At 36.4% G+C, this 21,842-nt stretch overlaps 1 protein-coding gene across 1 annotated transcript in view; it reads right to left on the reverse strand.

Moving 5' to 3' along the window:
• The window catches only part of LOC105162363 (transcription factor bHLH66), a gene marked incomplete in the record, with an annotated part of 3,920 nt that continues 254 nt past the window's right edge, over nucleotides 18,177-21,842 (reverse strand). The window contains 7 exon segments of the mRNA XM_011080365.2: nucleotides 18,177-18,828; nucleotides 19,848-19,916; nucleotides 20,133-20,198; nucleotides 20,724-20,789; nucleotides 20,961-21,128; nucleotides 21,278-21,370; nucleotides 21,463-21,842. Of these exon segments, the coding sequence (XP_011078667.1) occupies nucleotides 18,478-18,828; nucleotides 19,848-19,916; nucleotides 20,133-20,198; nucleotides 20,724-20,789; nucleotides 20,961-21,128; nucleotides 21,278-21,370; nucleotides 21,463-21,842 (1,193 nt within the window).

Raw genomic sequence — 21,842 nt, forward strand, 5'->3', positions numbered from 1 at the left:
TACTATGTTCTACTCTAACCAATAGAATTTATTGTGTTTGCTGAAAGTACTTGAAATGTCTATAAATATATATAAATAATAGAGTACATCACAAAGAAAAAAAAAAAGGATTAGTATTTTACCAAATGTGACAGGAGCATTGGGGAATGCCCTGTAAAATGGTTGGATCCACTATTAAATGCAAGTTTTGGTCCTTCAATATTCTCATAAAATTAAAATATGATACTTGAGAATAATAAGTTATCTAACAGTCACAACAATCATAATAATTTCTCTATTTGACAAATGAACAAATGAACAAATTCTAAAATTCTAAAATTTACATGTAATTGTTATTTTAGTAAAATATTATGGTTGAGAGCTTGCCGTGTAATATTTTAATAAAATTTTAAGTAAATCATAGTTGAAAGTATTACATAAATATTAAACATGTAATTATGATTTTAATGAAAAAATTACTGTTAAAGAATTAATGTTTAGATCACTAATGAAAAATTATAAAAATAAGTTATGAAGTATCAAAAACTATATAAAAAAAAATATTATCTTGTACAACTGGAGCAACAACTATTGTCTGGGTAGATTGGTTATAACGATTATTACCATCAAGTTCTGATCCTACCCAAATTTAAAATTATGAGTATATTGCATACCACTTTAATCAACAAAAATTGATGTGTTGATTTTTTTTGTCATAAAAATGAAAAGAATTGGTGTTACTAAATGTGATAAAAGCATCAGGGATTGCCTCTGTAAAGTGGTTGGGTCCACTATTAACTGTAAGTTCGTGTCCTGCAATTAAAGTCTGATATTTGAGAATAATATAATAACAATGTAATACTAATTGTATTTATTATAATACATTTACCATAGACAAAAGCTATAATTATTATATCACATTTTACCACGCCCTCGATTTCTAGAATGGCTGGATGATCTTCGAGGGAACGCGATACTGGTGTATAAATAGACCTTGATGAAGATGCTCGACAGGTACCGATACTAGTGCATTAGTAGACCTAGATGAAGATCTGTGTGGGGTTCGCCTACTACGTGATGTTGATCTATTAATAAGAGAGTGTTCGCTCATTATTACAGAATCAATATTTGATTTTGATAATAAGTGATACTTCCCAGATAAAGAAAACTTTAGTCCTTTATTTTTGTCACGGATTAATTTTTGGTCCTCTAAATTTGACAATATTAGATTTAATTCTTTATCTTTTAATTTAGCATAAATCTGGTCCTTCAGCATATTTTATGACCATTTTACCCTTTTTAAAGGAAATAGCTTAATAATCCATTTTCATGCTCTTAAAATGGTCCAACATGCTTCTAAAATAAATTAATACCCCATAAATTCATACCTTACTTTGACCGCTCTGTTTCCAGGTATTCCCAATCCTCGATTTTACGGACTTCTTCCAACCACACTATCGCAGCAGATGGTTCGCAGGTACTTGACTCCTTCAGTAACAAAACAGCACAGCCCTATTTCGTTTCGTACCTTAGGGCATAAAAAGGACTCCAATACAGGGATTTAATAGAAATTTGGGCAAACAGGTTGAACAGAAGCCTAACTTTTATTGAAGAATTATAGAGAAAATTACATAGATATTATTCCTCTATTGGGGGAGACAACTGTTTAACCTCTCATATTATAGTGGACTTGACTCGTTGGGGAAACCCCTAGAAACTGAAAGACTAAAATGCTACAAAGGATTGAAATGAATCAGAATTCTAATGATTTGAAGAGTAGAACAAGTTTTCTGATAATCCCCCACTGCTTCATTGCACATTTATTTATAGGCTTCCGCGGACTTCAAATTCGAACTCCAAACTTGTTTGGTGATTGCATTCATATCATCTTGTCTCTTTTTGAATAACGACACTGCGTTCGTCATCGCCTCGTTCTTTTCAGCTGTTGGTCACAATGGATTGTCGGTCACATGATTTCCAGCCGGTTTTCCTGCTTTGCTGCTTGTTGACCTTTGTTGTTTTCTGCACACAGTCTTATCCTTGCTTTTCACATTTTTTAATGTTTACTTTTTTTTGTATGTCATTATCCTTACTTTTTTTTATCCTTGCCATTGCCCAACGTACAACATGTTGTATGTCGTCATCCTTGTTGCTTCGGTCGCCGGCAGCTTATTTTTCCAGATTAACATTCTATTCTTTTCAAGTAAGTTTTTTGCGAACTCAGTGCTTTTTCCTGTCATGAAATCTAACAGGAAGGATCTATTCACTTTGCTTGAGAAAATCTTGAATGGATACTTGACTTTGTTCGTCTCCATGAGACAGACCCATAATCCCCAAGCCCTTCTGATAGAAATACTGTCCTCATTAATAGTTGATATCAGGGTAATTTTTTTTTTTGGGTAAATGTAATTTTCATAAAAAAGTAAAAGATGTAGTACAACAATGCTCCTAATCCGGCGGTACCCCCGTCAGTCCAAATGATGCGCCATAATCGATATAATACATATGTACTAATTGAACTAGCTAGCTAAACGCTAAGAATACGTTGTCTAACATCATTAACAATTAAGTTAGCTACAAGCTAGGAGGCTTCTCTTCATGCTGAAATCGTCTCAAATTATGTGATACACACATGTACCAAGTAAGGCACGATATGCAATATTGATAATGTGTTTACCTCTCCACTTCCTTACTGCCCACTCAATATCTTTTAAGCACATCAGGGTAACTTCTCCTGAGGCAGCTTTGATTTTATTGAAAGCTACCATGTTTGGCCTCTGCAACTTCATGAAATGAAATGCTGGATGAGACCCCTTTCTTGTCATTTTTGGAGCAACTAATACGAATTTTATCTCCAGAACATCGCCTTTTTTTAGGGGGGGTTTATTTTGCCATGAACCAAAGACCGTCCCACTAATCGATTCCGAAAGTTTTGAATTTTTTGAAAAACTTGGTGACATAGTATGAATTGAAACAAGAGCTCCAAAATCATACTATTCTCGAAAATCTTCTGGTCTCGACCCTTCTAACATCCAGACCCTGATATATTTTCCGAATATTTCGATAAAGGTCTTGCCTGGGTTTACTCCTTTGTGAGAATTAATGATTCTCACATTCGCTGATATTCCTGCCAAGCGGAAGAAGATATCAATTCGTTATTATTAACCATAAAAGTATCTGTCATTGGCCTAAGGCTAATCTCTCCCTCTTTAACCCTAGAGGTACTAGGTGGACTTGAACCTACAAGAGTTTGCACTTCCTGTGATTCAATTGTTGTCATTTCACTAGATCTGGTGATGGCCTTGTGCAACCGGTACTTGAATCTGATGCTACAAGTCTAGAGCCCTGCACTCTAAAGGCATGTTTAGGGTCATGCTCCCTCAACTCGTAAGTCATCCTCGAAGGTGATGCCTTCCTAATGGGTTTTCGTAACTCGTTCCACAGCGAGGTGGATGCTAATAAGGTACTCCTTATTGCGACCTGGACAGTATCTAGATAAGCTCTTTGAACTTGTCCGACAACTTGGGCATTCACCGCTAGCTGTTCGAACTTCCTGTCAAGCTCCTCAAGATTTTTTCGGAGGTGCTTGAGTGTCAACATGATGGGGTTTGCTTCAAATGCCTCCATCTCTTGTCCGAAAATCTGCAAGAATATTTTCATAAGATTTTATAATGATAATATTATAACAATAATATTGGCATTCAACTTGCTATCTAATAATACAAGTTTTCTCTATCTTTAATCCTAATTTATTTTTTAAGAAACCTCTAACATTGATATTATCAACTTCTAAAGTAAATTCTTTAGCAAGTAAAATAAAGGCCATTTTTTAAAAGTCTTCCAAACCGCAAAGAATTATTTCTCGTTAATGTGCCGAACTTTGGTTTGTTGTTCTGAGAACAAGACTCCTCTGTATCTTCAAGGTTCTTCCCCTGTAATTGTCTTCTTCATGAGCACTGCTGCCCATTTGTAATCATTGGCATCTGTGTAGACTATCAATTCATCCCCGTCTTGTGGTATAGCAAGTTTTGGCAGGTTACTACAAACCTGTTTTAGCTCACGAATCCTTTTTGTGTAGATTTCTTCCCATTTCCACTTTGGAGATTCTATTTCTTTCAAAAGTGATTGAAAATTCTTCTTGTATCTTACAAGATGCTTAATGAAGATACCTGCGAAATTAATAACTCCGAAAAAGCTCTCCAAATGCTTCTTGTCCTTGAGTAGGTCCGAAAAATTACAGATTTTCTCCACAATATGATCCTGTAACTCAATCCCTGTTTCGTCAATAAGAATGCCTAGAAATTCGATTTTATTGACAGCAATAGTAGCTTTCTTCTCAAAAAGTACTAAACCTGCTTTATGGCATGCATCAGAAAATATTTCAAGATGTTTGATATGTTCTTTCATATTTTTAGATGCAATCAATATGTCATCAATATAGACAAACATGAATTCAAAATAATCATTAAAAAGATTATCCATTTTTTCTTTGGAATATCTAGGGTCCATTAGCTAAACCTATTGGAAGCACATCCAGATATATTGTTCCTTTGGTGTGGAGATTGCAGTAAATTTCTTTGATTCACTCTCCATCTTAATCTGATAAAATCCAGATTTGCAATCAAACTTAGAAAATACTTTTGCCCCTTTCATGCAACCAATTTAGTGTTCTCTACTAGGAATGTAATAACCATCAAACTCTAATATTTTATTAATACCTTGATAGTTGATTACCAACCTGGGTTTACCTCTCTTAATCTCACTATGGTTTCTTACTAGAAATCCAGAGCTATTGTAGGTAGAGATTCCAGGCTCGATGAGTCCAAGACTGATATGCTCTTTGATAATCATCTGCATATCTTTCTTTTCTTCCATGTTCATCTGAAGTTACTCAGGATGAGCCTCTTGATATTCTCAAGAGAAATCCTGCTTTCCTCGCTGATATCTAGAGATTTCATTTTCAATAATGCTTTCTTAAGGTTCATAATTTTCTATTCGCATTCGTTATAGAAGCTATTGTTGTTTGTGAGTCTCTGTTACTTGAAAGCCAAAAGGACCTTACCAGATTACCTTTTATCCTGCATTTCTGGATGAGTTAATTTGGCATCAAAATCACCACGTTTGCTGCAAAAATTTATTAGCATTATCCTATTAAATGCCTTTTTCTTCGCAACACCTATATCTCACTACCACAGTTAGTAGTAAAGATTAACAAATTCCTTTGATTATCTTTCATATATCTTGCAAATATTTGAATAAAATTGCTACCTAGCAAGATATCGGCACATGTATCATGAAATTAAATAGGAGGTGTTCTTACCCTAAATCAGGGCGATGTGAATGCACCTCCGATCATGATCTTGGCTTCTCATATTTTCTTATTGGGCATCAGGATTTTTTGTGAAAAATCCCTTCCTGCAATAACGGATAAGGTTTTCCTTGCTTCTTTAAGAAAACCTCCAGACTTTGCCGTACAAATTCCTGATCCTGAATTAATATAAACTACGAAATATTTTATTTTATATTGATCATACAATATATCAACAGATATGTATATAGAAAAGGGACTTGTTATTCAATCTTTATGGTAACACCAAGACTGAATTTCATTTCGTTACCTTTCCTTCCCCATGGTTTATGATCTTCGAGGAAACTTAACCCCAAAGTTATACACCCATTTTTTCGTCCTCCAACACCTGCAACTAGAATTTCATAGCCTGTTATTTCTAACATGCCTTCATATTTTTCAAAAACAGGTTGCTGCAAATGATATAAGTAATCACAAGGGAAAAAAATTTCTTTCTTGGTGATGTCAATTATTACTTGTATTTCCTTCCATCGTCTAGGGCATCTAAGTTTTACGTTATCTACCCTAATCTCTTGAGAAGTTAAAGCTTTTAATAACGCTTTCTCCTTTCCTTTATAGCCTATAATCTTATCTTCTGAAAAGGACATCCTACTACTGAACTTAGTTCTAGAGCTAAGTGTTCGATCTAAAACTGGGTGATCTTCTATAACAATATGAACACCACCTATTCTAGGTATCCTAATAGGATCTAGTGCCATTACCTTGGCAAATTTCTTTAAAATTTTAGGAATCTCAGTATACTCTTTCCTAAGAAACAAATCTAAATGATGCGTATTGGAAAGGGCATAAGCTATTCTATAAGTTATAAAATATGGTCTATTACCTTCTTTCATTAGATCTTTTTTTTTTGAAACTTGATGAAGGGTTAAGACTCTACTAAAATCTTGGTCTGCTAGGTTGTATGCAATCCTAGGATGAATGTCAAACATCAATTTTCCTGCGTACAGATTACCTATCATTGTTCCAAAACAAGCATCTCAATTATTGATTCTTCTATCCATTATCAATAAATGGATTTCTGAATCAATTCCTTCGTTAAAAGTTGCTTTTATTACTACTTCAATAGTTCCTATGTGGATCCATTTCATAGTAACAACATAGGTATAGCAACTCACCTGACCTTACTTTGTAGATTATGTGATACTTTCTCTGGTTCAGTCCTATCTGGTTCAGGACTTTTCCAATTCCTCCAATCCTAAATCCATCGTATGGGTTGAGGTTGGAATCTTGTCGCATGATTCTTTCCATAATTTTGTTTGACACCATCATTTTGGAAAAAAATCCTGATAGGCTCCCGAAAGTTTGAAGCCTATTTCCCTCGTTGTAATTATTCTAACTCGATTGAAGATCCATCCAAATCAGTCTCTATTTCCTCCTCATAGTTGCTTTCATCTGAAAGAAGATTTTCGAATTGGTAGATGGGTACCAAACCGCCATAATAGACTGCATCTAGATTATCTTCCGTGACTTCAAATCTTCTCAATTCACCATGTTCCTATGGCAATCAGGAGATTTATGTCCTTTTGTTCTGTAAGTCCAACAATTGCAGTCTTTGAAACTTTCATTGGCTCGGGTATGGGCCCGTCTGAAAGTTCTTTCTATAGGGGTTTTTCTAGTGGATCTTGCCTCAATTCATCTAGATCCTTGGGATGAAACCCTTGTTGGTTCTGTTTTCAGCCCAGATTTGTATGATCTGGCCTTCGACTTGGACTACCATGATCTTCGTCAGGAAAAGATTCTCCTGGAACTCTTGGGGTAGGAGTCACTATTTTGCTTTCTCCTTTTCCTTGGCTCGCTCGATTCTCCTATAATAGTTTGAAAATCATTGTTATCACAACATAGATGAGTTCGTTTGATTTTACCTCTCAGTCTTTTCATGTTTTTCTAAATGGATGCTTGATAACACGAATCCTTCAATTTGTCTTTAAGGAAAGACATTCTCCTTGCAATAGAATCTAGGTGTCCTTCAGGTACTTTGTATGACTGAATAAACATTTCCCTCCACGGACTGCATATTTTTGCAAAGAACATTAGAGCAGCTACTTCCATTGCTACTCCACTCCGAAAGAAATACTTGCGAAACCAATAGATGTATTCATTTGCTGTGCAAATACTCCTTAGTTCAAGGCTGAAGAGAGTCTGTGCATATTCTCTAGCCTTTTCTACTCTAGTTCCTTCGAAGTATCCATCACTGATGAAGTGTATCCTGATAAGCCTTCCTATCCGGTCTGCTATCGCGCCTTTTGAATCTATGGAAAGGATGCTGGCTTTGGTATCTTCTAGGATATTATCCCATCGGATCTTCACAGATCCCTCCAAGCTCAACTCAACAAGCTTTATGAAGTTTTCCTTATCGAGCTCTAAGGTAGTTGCTGCTATCTTGATGGCTGCAACCCATTCGTCTATCAATTTATCGGTATTTCAAAAATCGATAATATCCAGGTTCAGTATAGCACCATATGGATGTAAGAGCTGGAGCATGGTTCTTGCCCAAGGTGTATTTTCAGGCACTCTCTTTAGATTTCTTCTAGGATTTTCCTTTAGCCTGGTTCCCACAAATGTTGGAGTGGCATTAATGTGGAAATCCGCACTTTCTCTCATTAGTTCATCCTGTGGAGGATCATTAGAACATGTACTTCCCTCCGGTAGTGGTAGCGCTGGAGTGATTTCATTGGTTTGGATATTGACTAAATCCACAATCCCATGTTGGAAAAAGTATTCCCCCAATTCTTGTAGATCTGATAGATCATCTTTTATTACCTCCGTTATTTTATAGATCTGATAGATGCCATAATTAGATCTTCTCTGGACTTCGGCTTTGAAATCTCCGTGGCCTTCCCCCTTCTGGTGCAGAAGAGGTACTGTTCCAAGGACGCCCCTGATTCGCTCTTGTTTAGATTTTGAAGTCTCAGGGTTCTCCCTTTGATTTCTCTTCAGATCTGTAATTTCTGCCTTCAAATCTGTAAGGCCCTTATGTAGACCGGGAAGGATCTTAAGGACATCGTCCTCCTTTTGACTCAAAGATTCTATTTTCATAGGTATATGAATTAACCTATATCCATAGTCTTGAACCGTCTTTCGGATCTCTCTCATATCTTGGGAGATATTTGATGTATCCGATTCGAGCTCTTTCTAGCCAATTCCTTTAATCATAATTGTTAGAATGAAAATTATGTAAGAATTTACCCATTCTGCTTCTCCTGGCTGGGATTCTACCATAGACTTCAGTGGAGTGTAGACGCCTCACTGCATTCCCGGTAGTACTTGTCGAACTTCAAAATTTCTCAGCCATTCTTCTTCTTCTTCTGGGGTGAGAAGTCTTGGATAATCCTCTTGGGACCATTGTAACACTTGTCAAGAATTTTCATGAGAAATTCTCTTCTTTGCATGCGATTAGTTTTAGTCCTTTAAGTTTGCGCATTTTAAATTTAATCCTGTAACTTTCAAAATGACTTAAATCGGGATCATAGACGGATTTTTGGCCACTTTTATCCTTGAGCAGATTTTAAAGACCTATTTTAGTCCATTTACGTCAAAATAGTTCAAGTTACTCTGAAAATAGAAAATATTTCCAGATTCTGGAAAAAATTGGTCTTTCTCCCTGATACTCCCTATCCATGCGGGCCAATGATTCAATAGATGAATCATCGTTCACATCTTTATGACCTTTTATATATAACTTTGTCTTATGTTTCAGCTCTGCAAGTTCATATCTGATATGATTTTTGCCATTAAAGACCTGTAAAGTTACACTAAATATAGATATATAAACTAACTTGAAGATTAAATCCAAGCAAACTGAGAATATATATAAACATTGTGCAATCAAACCAACGAATTTTCATAAACCATTTGTGAAGTGTGAACAGAAAAATATTGTGAAATTGGTAACAAATAAAGACACATGATCCAGGTCAAATATCTGTACGACCTTCTTGGTCGGGTGAACTGGTCCTCCAAGGGGTTTGAGCTTGCTATTTTTTCCAAACTGATGTATGGGTCCTAGGAAAATACAAACAAATCGTTAGGCTTGTTGGGGTGGCCCCCAACTAAGATCCTCCGATACTTAAGTCAGTGCTTGGTATCAAGGTCATGTAAGCAGGTCGCTTTCGAACTAGCGAGCCTGAGCGATCAAAAGTAAAGAGTAGTAGAGAAGGCGTACCATAAATGCACTGAACATGAAGAACTTATAGTGTAAATCTAGGGGATATGTAGCTCAATAGACGTCTGCCATGTGTCCCGAGTTGTCAGGGTCGAGTCGTGGGATCCGACTTGATTAGGAAAATAGGGGTCTTTTGGTAAAACTGCAATTTTGAGGCCTCTCAGGGGTAAAATAGTCTTTTTCCAGATAAAATTAGGGTTTTACACATCATTACTCCCCCATTTCTCTTAGTGTGTAGAGCATGCTAAGGGAAGTCAAAAGGTCATTCAATCTCAGCCTTCAGATCATCCTTGCTCCCTTAGCATCCACATTGATTTTGGTGCGTATCTCGATGATCTTACCCCTGTAAATAGAGAGGAGTTTGACTTCAACTTTGCCATTTATTTGAGATCTCTAGCTCTCTAAGTGCAATCTGCCTTCCTTAGCTGTGATTTGCCCTACATAGGTTCACACTCAGGTTCCTCTTTGCGACCTTCTCACATTTTAATTATGTCTTCGGGTTTTAGTCAAGTAGTTCTACTTCATCTCCTCTAATAGATCTAGTAGTTCCGCGACCTCCCATTTGCCCTTAGCTCGTAAAAATTAGGAAGGTAAATCTTCTAGGGTAAATACAGATGACCCAGAGGTAGCGACCCCCATCATGACCCTTGAGGGATATGAAACACTATTAACCAATAAACCTTGGCTTAGCAGTGAAAGTACTTTACACATGACTGTCACGACAATCAGAAAGAAGTACTATATTCCCCAAAATTTTAAGATTATTCTTCCTTCTTCTTCTCATCAAATGAACCAACCTCCTCTAGGTAGTTGTCCAATTTCTATAGTTCATTTAGATGCGGGCTTCCGTTTCCCACTTCTGCGACCCGTTACTCATATACTATCCAGGTTAGAAATATGCCCAATGCAATTAGCTACTAATTTCATACGTCACATGCTTATTTTCATTATAGTCACGAACCACTTGTGTCTCGTAGCCGACTTCGATAATATCTGGTCGCTTTACAAGTTCACGACCTCGAAGTGGTCGGGTGACCAGGGTTTTTCTATCTCACTGCTAAACCGCATTGCTAATCCCTGGAAGAACAAATTCTTCTTTATCCGACCTCCACCAATCCATGTTTGACCTTTCCCTTGTGCGTGGCGTACTACAAAACCTGAACGCAAAGTTCGAGGGAGGGGGGGCTAGATGATGACTTGATTAACAGTCTTACCCAATATCAGTACAAAGCCAAACAACTCTTGACGGAGAATGCCTTGAAGTTAGCTAGTCTCAATCCTACATCCATCCAAGTTCAGGGTTCTCTAGGTGACTTAAGTCTTTTTCCTTTATTTCCTTTAGATAGCTTTCATATGTTGTGAAGTCTAACCAATCCCTTCTTGCAGAATCTATTATAATGTGATGAAGGCCAAGCGACCTATCATCACTCAAGGAGCTGATTCATCACATCCCCCTTCTCCTTCCAGAGATATCCCAAGGTCTTAGGGAGATTGTGCCTCCATTGCCCCTAAGAACCAGCTCTAATATCGATCCATCAGTCCTATCGAGATTACTAGTGAAGATATTGACCCTGTGACTAAAAACCCACCTTTTTTGGTCAAAGAATCCATCAAAAGAATCTGACCCTGAGCCACTCAGAAGGAAGTCCAGGGCAAAGAGGTTGCTGAAGAGCGCAAAAGCAAACATAGAAGCTCGCGATCTAGCCCCTCATCCTCTCATAAGAAGGCTAAGGTCATTGTTTCACAGGCTAAGGAGGAGGACAACTTGAAGATGGTCAAAAAACTTATAACCTGGTGGAAGGAAGCCCAGGTAGAATTGCAATCTCCCTCCTACAAACCTACTGACATGGAAGGTGAGCGACTGACACCTAACTGGGCTATTTGTGGTTAGAGCTCCATCTTGAAGATCCATATCGTCCAGGATTCATAAGAGTTATACAAGTCCACGATTCTCCCTCGCGACCAGGCTGTCCTAACTCCTTTGTGGGCATATTCGGGTCGAGCAAACCTTTGCTCACTTCCCTCTCTTAGGTAATGTTCTTTAGAAATATAGGTTGCAAATTATCCTTCACTGATCTATTAATTCTTTTCTATTGATGTATGTAGACTTCTGCTTTTGGCCATCACCTCTTCTTGAAGTGCACCTATTGGCGACATGAGAAGCTAGTTGCTGATAAATTACTTGAAGAAGAGATGGTGAAGCTAGCGATTTGTGAAAGAGAGAAGGCCGAACTTGAGGCGCAATTGCGAGCACAAGCCTTGAAATTTCAATCTTCCATCAGTACCACTGAAGAATCGGCCAAGGCTAAAGCCTTCTCTGTAGGTTGAATAGCTGGTTGAGAAGAATACCTTACCTCGGAGGATCACAAGCAACTATTAGCAGTTGCTCGCAATCAGGGTCGCGATCAATACCTGGAGTCCGATGACCGCAAGAGGCTTTTATCGGATACCCGATTGCAGGAGGCCAGAGATTTTCTCAAGTCCTCCGCCTTTTAGGTCGCCGTAGAGATCAAATTGACTTATTATCTAATGCAGGGTTTCGATCGTTACACTTCTCAGATAAAAAAACTGAAGGGATTTGCAAAAGGTTTTGACATGAATTGGATTCATCCCACTCTGGATGGCAACCTGGCTGCATTCCCTGAAGAACCCCCTTTGAAACATGAAGATGAATTCGAGGTCTTAGTGGATGAGATCGAGAAGATGGATGAGAACAAGACAGATAAATAGGCTTCGGGACCTTTTGTAATTTGTAATAATTTTACTTTCATGACTTTCATGTAGATCGCATTCAACATCTTCCCATTTTGTTTCTGTAATAGTGATGTCTTCTTCTTTTCCAGACTTGTAAAATCATTCTGTAGATCAATGACAATTTTCTTTATATGAAATCCATTTCATACCTGCAAACTTCGAAGAATTCCATGGAATAAATAGAATCTAATGTCCTCTTACAAACGATGCACTTTATATCGAAATAATTGGTTATATTCAAGTCTATCTTTTTCTGATAACCAGATCTTTTTCAGATAACACAAGGTTTTTATATAGCATAGTATTTCTCATAGAATTAATCACCTTTTTCAGGTAGCATGATTTTTTCCAGACGCATTCTACTCCTTCGAGACATAAGATCACACCTTTTGCAGGTCGTGTGGTCTTTCTCAGATGCTTCACCTTTTTCAAGTCACAATCTTTTTCAAACAATCTTCACCATTCTCAAGTCTTTTTCAGACAATCTTCACCTTTCTCAGGTCGCAGTCTTTTTCAGACAATCTTCACCTTTTTTAGGTTGCAGTCTTTTTCAGACAATCTTCACCTTTTTCAGGTCGCCTGGTCTATCTCAGACACAGAAATGATCACGTTTTTCAGGTCGATTGGTCTTTCTGAGACATGGTCTTTTTTAGACGCATGATCTTTCACAGATCGAATAATTCTTAAAATAGCGACCTTTCGCAGGTTGGTAATATTTTACTGCTATGCAAATTATCCGAAAATGTGCTTTTCATTTCATGAGAGCTTTCTTATACAGTTATACAACTTGTAGCCACTTTATCAAGGTATTAAAGAAGTACATAGGTGATCCCTCAAATTTGATGCCAATAAAAATATTGATTCCTGCAAAAGCTAATACTTCCAATAAAAATAATGAGAATATAAACTGGCATACTATATTCTCGAGCTACCATCTTCTTTTCCAAATAACTCCTTTCACAGGATCATTGTCGCGTTGTCCTTCCTACTCGAATTTTTTCCTACCGGGCGACCTACTGTGCGATCTGCTTCTTGCTCTGTTAGGGATTTTCGATCTCTACCTCTTGCTTCAGTATGATCTCCTTGAAGTATGTCTGTCGGATTAATCTTTCAATCTCATCCTTCAACTGATAGCAATCCTTCGTGCCACGCCCTTTATCCCTGTAGAACTTGCACTACTTCTTCGAATCCCTCTTCACAAGCAATCCTATAGTTTTACTAGGCCATTACAGCAAGTCGTCCCCTTCAACCATCATCATGGCTTCTTCTCTAGAAGTGACCAAGCGTGTATACTTGTGGTATTTCGACAAGATAGACCTCTCCTCATCAGTTCACTGTTGTCTATCTCGACCTCCATTCCATTCCCTATCCTTGATTGCATTAATCTCTTCCTCGTCGGTATTTTCGAGCTAATTGCATTAATTGTTCTACATCTCCAGAGGATCCCTTGCTAGTGCTGACGCAAACAGTCCCTTCTTCAACCCATGTATCAATACGCTCGTCATCATATTGATCCTTAAATCCTATACCTCAAAGGTCTCATTGTTAAACCTCCCTATGAAGCTTTTGAGGGATTCATCACTTCTCTGCATGATCGTGAACAGGTAGGTCGCTGACCTCTTCGATCTCCTTTTACTGGAAAAGTGAAACGCAGATTTCTAAACTAGTTGTCCATATATTTCGATGGTTCCACTAAGCAAACTAGTAAACCATTCTTGTGCATTTCCTGCTAAAGTTGCGACAAACAATTTTGCATTAATCGAATCAGTTTGTCTATACAAGTTCATTACCAATTCGAAGGCAAAAATGTGGTCTGTGGATCCTTAGACCCATCGTATTTGGGTAGTTAAATATTTGGACCCACAACTTCGGTTAGAATTTTGTTGGCAAAAGGTGAGTTCTTATTCCTCTTCACCAGCTCGTGTTTCTTCAGGTCATCTATTTGCTGCTTCAATTTTTCTATCTGCTTCCCTACGTTTTCCACTTCTGCTCTCGATATCGTTGGTTCCCTCTTTGTCCTAATCTTGCTAGATGTTGTGTCGATGTCTCTCTTGCTTGGCTGATTTTTGGTATTAACACCACGTTCTGCTTCAAGCGACTTGTTCTTCCCCTGTGGTCGTCTGCTACCGTTCTTTCCTTTTCTTCAAGCAACCTCCTTCTCACTGATTCCCTAGCAGCAGGTGTAATCGTTCTCCACAACATTTCTGCTCGCTATTTCGGCCATCTGTTGCAATTCTTCATTCATTAGATGCAACATTCTCCCCTCTTATTGCAGAGGAACTCGTTCTCCGTGCTCGTGCCTTAATGATTCTGACATGGCGAATTCTCCTTCTTGAAGATCTGAATCTTTTAATCACCTCGAAACCAAATCAAACCAAGTCAAAGGTCCTCTTCTCAGTTTTCCCACAGACGGCGCCAACTGATCCGGGTTGAAATCTGTACAACCTCCTTGGTCGGATGAACTGGTCCTCCAAGAGGTACGAGGCTGCTACCTCTCCCAAACTGATGTTCGGGCCCTTAGAAAAGAGAAGCAGATCGTTAGGCTTGGTGGGGTGGCCCCCAGCTAAAACCCTCTGATTCTTAAGTTAGTGCTTGGTATCAAAGTCGTGTATGGAGGTCGCTTTCGAGCTACCGAACCTGAGCGATAAAAAGTAAATAGTAGTAGAAAAGGCGTACTATAAATATACTAAGCATTGAGTATTTATAGTGTAAATCTGGGGAATCTTTAGGTCTAATAGATGTTTGCCATGTGTCCCAGGGAAAGCGACCCGACCCGATTAGGAAAATGCGGGTCTTTTGATAAAACTGCAATTTTGAGGCATCTCAGTGGCAAAATAGTCTTTTTCAAAAAATTAGGGGTTTTACACATCAATTCACAATAAATAGAGAAATTTAAGAAAAAAACCAAAAAATATAAACCACTATATATGTAAATACACAATCAAGTTGCAAAAGTATAAATTGAATCGAAAAATAAAAAGGAATTCAAAAATAATGTTTGCAATTCAATACTGAAAGAAAATTGGATCCAAAAATGAAGAACATGAATAATAAATTCACCAACCTCTAAACCACCATATATGTGCGGTAAATAGAACTGTGGAGAACTCTGTAAAGCAAATTCTATTTGAATATCTTGAAATTAAATTGAAGGTAGAAAACTACTACAGGTTCCAGATTTGGTTGGGAATTCCTTTCTCAACAAAATTGAATCAAGGTGAAGATAAGTACAAATTAAGTCAAACATAAAATTAAATAAAATATTAGTATCAAATAAAATTTACTCTTAAAATATAAGATAGCTACAAACTAATAGTGTATTATTGGTGTTAAGATTCCGGATAAACACAATCTAGATATTTTAATCAATAAGAATTTTTTATAATTAAAAATAATAATTAAAATTTCAAAAGTAAGCTTTTGGATAAATAAAAAATTAATATTTAATATATTTAAATTAAACAAAATCTCTTTGATATAAACACAATATAGATATTTTAATCAATTCGAATTTTTTTATAACTAAAAGTAATAATTGAAATTTCAAGAATAAGATTTTCGGTAAATACAAAATAAATATTTTAATCGATAAGATTTTTTATAATTAAAAATATAATTAAAGTTTTTGAAAAAAGATTTAGATAAATACAAAATCAATATTTAATATATTTAAATTAAAAAAAATCTCTAACTAATGAAATTCTTGTTTCAATTAAAAATAAAAAATTATCAGGAATTAGTATTCGGTCAAAATTGAATCAATTTGATCAAATTTCTTTCTGCTATGTATATATAGGTAGATAGGTCCGACAAGGAATCCTTAGTATCCTTTGAGTCATCTTGTTGGACTAAACTTGCTTTTTGGCATGCAGATTAGTTTATGAAAATTGAAATTATATATTGAATATCTTACTCGTGGATCAATTGTTTGAAATAGGTGCCCACATACTTTGTTTTGGAATTTAGAAAAAAACGATTAAAGGATGTATCAATTAAAAATATTTTTTAAAATATACGAAATTGTAGATTTTCTAAATAATAAATTTAACCAAATAACCCCTAAAAACCACGCCAAACTCACATGCGATTTGATACTTAGGAGAAAATGATCATACAAGATTCAAAAATTTAGGAGCTAATAACTCTTATCGAAATAGTAAAGAATTATCAATTTATTTTTTAAATTTTTATTACAGTAATTATAATATTATCATTACTTAACACTTTCTAATTGTAATTTATCTTAAAAACTTGAATAATTTATTTTTGAAAAAAAATGTAATATTTTATAAAATATATGAAATTTTAAAATCTAATTTTTAGATAATAAATTTGGCCAAATACTCTCCTATGTGATATGATGTCCGGTAGAATTGGAACAACTTAGATGTTTAATTCACAAAATTTGGTGATAAAAAAACGTACCAACGTGCGATGCCATTTTGTCATATAAGAACGTACCACCATACAATTAATTATTAAAAAAAAAATTATATAAAAGCATAGATTCTTGGAATTATTATGTAGCCTTCACAAAGATATTGTTCTATATATATATATATATATTTATATATGTGGTTGTCACTGACAATCCAGTTTCTACTAGGGAACGTGCCCTCCAGCTCCAAAGTGTTGAAATTATTTTCTTGACATTTAAATTGTAGGGATAATTACATTATCTTCATTAAAATTTGGTGTAATTATACATAATTTTTTTATTATTTGACATGTTATATCTAATTTTTGATATTTATTTTCCTCTATCAAATAGATCTCACCATTAGTCAAAATTCACTAAATTTATTGATATTAGGAAAAAGATTGAATGAAGAAATTTATTTTCTCTTGATTAACTTATTACTAACACATTTTTCTTTGACCGAACTATATATATCATATTATTACATCTTCACATTCTAATGCATGTGTGGAGGTATATAAGAGTGACTAGTCAGAAAAATATTTGTTATACCTGCAATAAGTCAATCAGGGATAAATATTGAATTTCATTAAAAAATTTTGCTAATATTAGCATATTTGGCGATTTTCACTAATGGAGTCTATTTATTAGACGGAAACAAACATTATTGGTCGTAATATAATTTTTCAAATCACTGATGGTCTACATTTAGTTATATCAAATCTCATGGAAGCCGATGTAATTATCCCTTTTTAAATTTGTACCTTTGAGAATTGGAGTAGCTACCAATTATGTCTTAACGTAATGGCTAAGTTTGAGATCCCTTGAATAAATTTGAGGTTATGGATTCGAGTCTCACTGAATATATATATATTTGTTTAGTTTGAAATTAGTCAGTAATAAGTCAATTAGGGTGAACTATGAATTTTTATTTAATTTTTTACTAATATCAACAAATTGAATAAATTTTGTGCAACAAAAAAATTTATTTATTAAATAAAAATAAATGTTACTTGATATAATTTTTCAAACTAAGAGAAGTTATATAATTATACCAAACTTTAAAAGTGTTGACATCGATATTTTGTGTGCTGAAGCTAATGAAAAAGAGGTATAATTGTAAACTGATGGTACTAGGTCAATGAAGATCTACCCCCAAAGGGCCACTGATTTGAAAAAACCTTGGTTGGTGAGCTACTTTTGTGGTGCAAGTATAAATTTTCGAAACAAGAGGTGCAAGTTTAATTTCTAAAAAAATAAAAAAAAAAAGTCGTTTTGAAAAGGGCCGAAGTATTATAACAATTACATTAGTTTACGATGATTTCTGTTGCTTAAGAACTTTATGTGCTGTTAATTTCTCTGAAAATAACTTAATTCAATTATTTTATATTGCAGTTCACAAAAACAAATTAAATTTAATTGTAATTGGAAAATATATTGTTCTAACATGACAATGTCATTGCGATGTGAGTACAACTTAATCATTTAATGGCTGCAAGAACTCACTGTTCTGTTATTCGTTCTTTTGATTCAATCACAATCATTGAATATTTGAATCGACTATGATATGATGCGATCCAATGTGAAAAGTAAAACTAAAATTGCGGAACGGATCCACCATAGAAAACCCAAAGCCCATTGGGATTCTCACAGTTGTTAGCTTCAGTTAAAGCTCTCATTTACAAGCATGATGATATAACAAGAAACCTAAAAGAATGAAGGCCTTTATTGTTTTGTCAACAGACTTGATGGTCACTTCTCTTCCTACAAGATGTGGTAAAGAACCAGTTAGGATCACTCCTTCTTGGAAGCGGCTGTGGGGTCTTTAAGGGAGACTTCTCCACCACTGGCACCGCCAATCGTGGCAGACTGCACAGTCAAAGCCGACATGCTAGGCGAGGAGGGGCCACCAGGCTCACCGTTTAGGAGTGGGTTGTTGGAGGACGCCAAGGGGTTCCTGGAGTGGGATGTGGCGGTGGAGATGGCGGTGGCCAGAGAAATGGGCATGAGGCAAAGGCCCTTTCCTTGAAGATACTGCATGGCGGAGCCCATGTCCTCCTCCATCAGCTTAGCCACCTGCTGCTCCGCCACTGTCATTCCCTCGTTTGATGATGATGCTGTTTGCATGCCGTTACCGCTCCTTCCCTGTGTATAACTAGAAGTTTAGCATGCAAGAAATTCTTATTTGGATAAAGATTATTTGTCACCACAATCAAGGGAAAATATGTTATGCTGATGTAGCATGATTCTAATATCAAGTATGGAAGTTTTTATGCATGGAATCAAGAACCCGTTATACAGATTATACGAAAACATCAAAGACTTAACGATTTAAACGTATTCAATTATGCACAATGATTTGCAATCACTGATTAACTAAAAGGGTCACACATAGATCAAAGAACCAACAAGTAGGGTTTGACTAAGTGAGAAAAATGAAAGAGGGGGAAAGGTGGAATCTTGGAACAGGGAAAGGGGCCACGCGTGGTACCTTTTGCTTTTGTCGTTATACAGTGATGGAGAAATTCTTTGAAGGGCAGGGAACAGTTGTGGGGTTGGTGATGTATGGTTTTATTCAAGAAATGTTTTCAGCTTTGGCAGCTCTTTTTCTTTCCAGTTTATGTTTTTTCGGTACAATCATTCGTGGTGATTAGTCAGGTATGTTTTCCCCCAACTCTTCTTTCTTTTCACCTAACTTTTTAAATTAATTTATCCCATATAATGAAATCTTAGCTGCATATGTTTCTTGAATCAATTTCCACAAGGTAATGGAAAGTGAAATCTTATATTGAGAAATTTCGACACCAATGATATATTGTGTGTGTGTACAACTACAAGCATTGTCTATATGGGTAATCCAATCCAAACTACGGACTAAAATGATAATTAAATATCAGAAAATGTCTTGATTTTTGAAAATGAACTTTTCTAAAATTATATTCAAATCTTCAATTGGACAAGAAAAATGAAGGAAAAAACACTAAAAGGGTCAAAGATATTATCATTTTAAGTGAATAAGTATTTTTCTCAAGAACCAAACAGTCACACATTGGTGGTATAATATAAAAAAGGGGAAGCCTCAAGTTAATGCACTATGTTCCTCCAATCCAAATGCCAAACAATTAAATCTTGGAGGAAAAGGTTTGCATTATGAACTATCTTACCTCAGTGGACTTATCAGCAACTAAAGGAGCAACAGCTGCAGCACCCCCTAATCTGCTCATACTCAGAACCTGTTCACACACAAATCAAATCAATGAAATTAATTTTAAATGAAGGTTCTTGAATTAGAATAATGGAAAACTATAGTTTATCACTACAGCTCATCCTGTCATCTTCACAACCTAACAATTTTAATATTGTCTTCTCCATAACAATTTGTCAACCCAAAAAGATCCTTTGCAATATATATATATATATATATATATAGAGAGAGAGAGAGAGAGTACTTTGACTTGGAGCTGGAGGAACTTGACATAGTCGATGATCTCATCCAGCATTGAGGCCTTGTCTGTCTGTCATTCAAGAATTGCACCGAATCATGTACATAAATCTCTCCTAATCTCATATGATGACAACACCTCTATCCCAAAACATTATATAATTAACAATTAATCAATCCCATCATCAGGATAATAATCTACTTAAACCATAATATAAAAATGTCTGCAGGAATTAATTATCAGCTGATAATATATGATTCCTTCACTGTATCCTTTCCAGCTTTACTTTCTTCATCACCAAACACATTCTCTTTCAATTACAATAGGATCAACACGTTCCGCGAGATATGCCCTTTTCATTTATTTACTAATCACTCACTAAACACCACGTGAGTCTGCAGTTTCATTGGCTGATAAAGAGCTCGAAACAGAGTTTCGACGAATTTTCATAAATGAGTAGTAAATTATACAGAAAAAGATAATTAATTAAAGATTAGACAGTTTGATGACATACTGAGATGTAGTAAATGTTAGAATATGGGCATAAGGATTAGTCAAGTACAATAACAAGAAAGTAATGAGCAATGAGAGTACTACCTTATTAGCATTGGGTACAAGCTCCTGTAAAGCCTTCATTCTCTCCGCAATTCTCTCTCTCCGTAACTGCCCACATTTCGTTTTCACGCAAAAAGTTAAAGAAAGGAAAATCAGAAGGAAATATTCGCTCAAACAATCAGAAACAAACAAAAGCAAGAATTGACATAAATGATATCAATTTCGAGAGTAGGGAAAAAAAAGAAAGAGAAAATGTTTCTGTAGTATAGCGGTTCGTACTCTTTCAGCGATGCTGTGAGGGTCAGTAGCCTGTCCTCTTCTCGCTCTCACTCTTTGCCTCGGCTGTCCCGCCGCCCCTCCACCGCTAGAACCGCTCGCCGCCGGCTGACTCATCGCTGGAGTCGCCGGGGCTCCAAAATTCTGGGTCTGCGGCAGTGCTCCTCCTCCCTGTTAATTTGCATTAGAAAATTCAATTATCATTCTGCAATTTCTGAGAGACAAACTGATAACAGAAACTTTCCTGAAAAATTATTGAAATAAAATACGAGGAATAAAGATAACACACACACACACACATATATATATATATGGAAAACCTGAGGGTTGTGGAAATGCTGAGCATGATTTGAAGTTTGACCAAGGGATCCGGAGAAACCACTGAAGAGAGCTTTAACTGATGCATCGTTAGCCTGTATTTATTCCCGAATAATTTACTCAATAATTTAACAGTGATTGTGCTTTTAATTTTTGTTTTTCCCCTCAAAAGGAAAGAAAAGCTGACCAGATTAGCAGAATTGAAGGAGGGAGCATCGACGACGTCGTTGTGGTCAGCATGAGGCATCTGCCCATTGGCGGCCGCGGCGAGGCCTCTGGAGAGCAACAACTGCTGTTGAAGCAGCAAAGCCTTGGCGGCACCATTGCTGATCTGTTGCTGCCTCATCTTCGAAGCCAACACCGCCGCTGACGGCTCCTCCAAGTTTCCCACCATACCCGTCGCCCCCTGGTCGTCGGCCCAGGGGAAGGAGGAGGCGGCGGAAGAAGGCACGGAGGAGAGCATTTGCTCCAGAAAATCATCGTGGGACGACGCCGGATCGAAGCTAGATGAGGGCAGCATCTGGGGCTGGCCATGATTATGGATTTCTTGAAATGGGATTTGATGCT

The sequence above is a fragment of the Sesamum indicum genome, linkage group LG5 (assembly GCF_000512975.1).
Source record: "Sesamum indicum cultivar Zhongzhi No. 13 linkage group LG5, S_indicum_v1.0, whole genome shotgun sequence".
NCBI lineage: Eukaryota > Viridiplantae > Streptophyta > Magnoliopsida > Lamiales > Pedaliaceae > Sesamum > Sesamum indicum.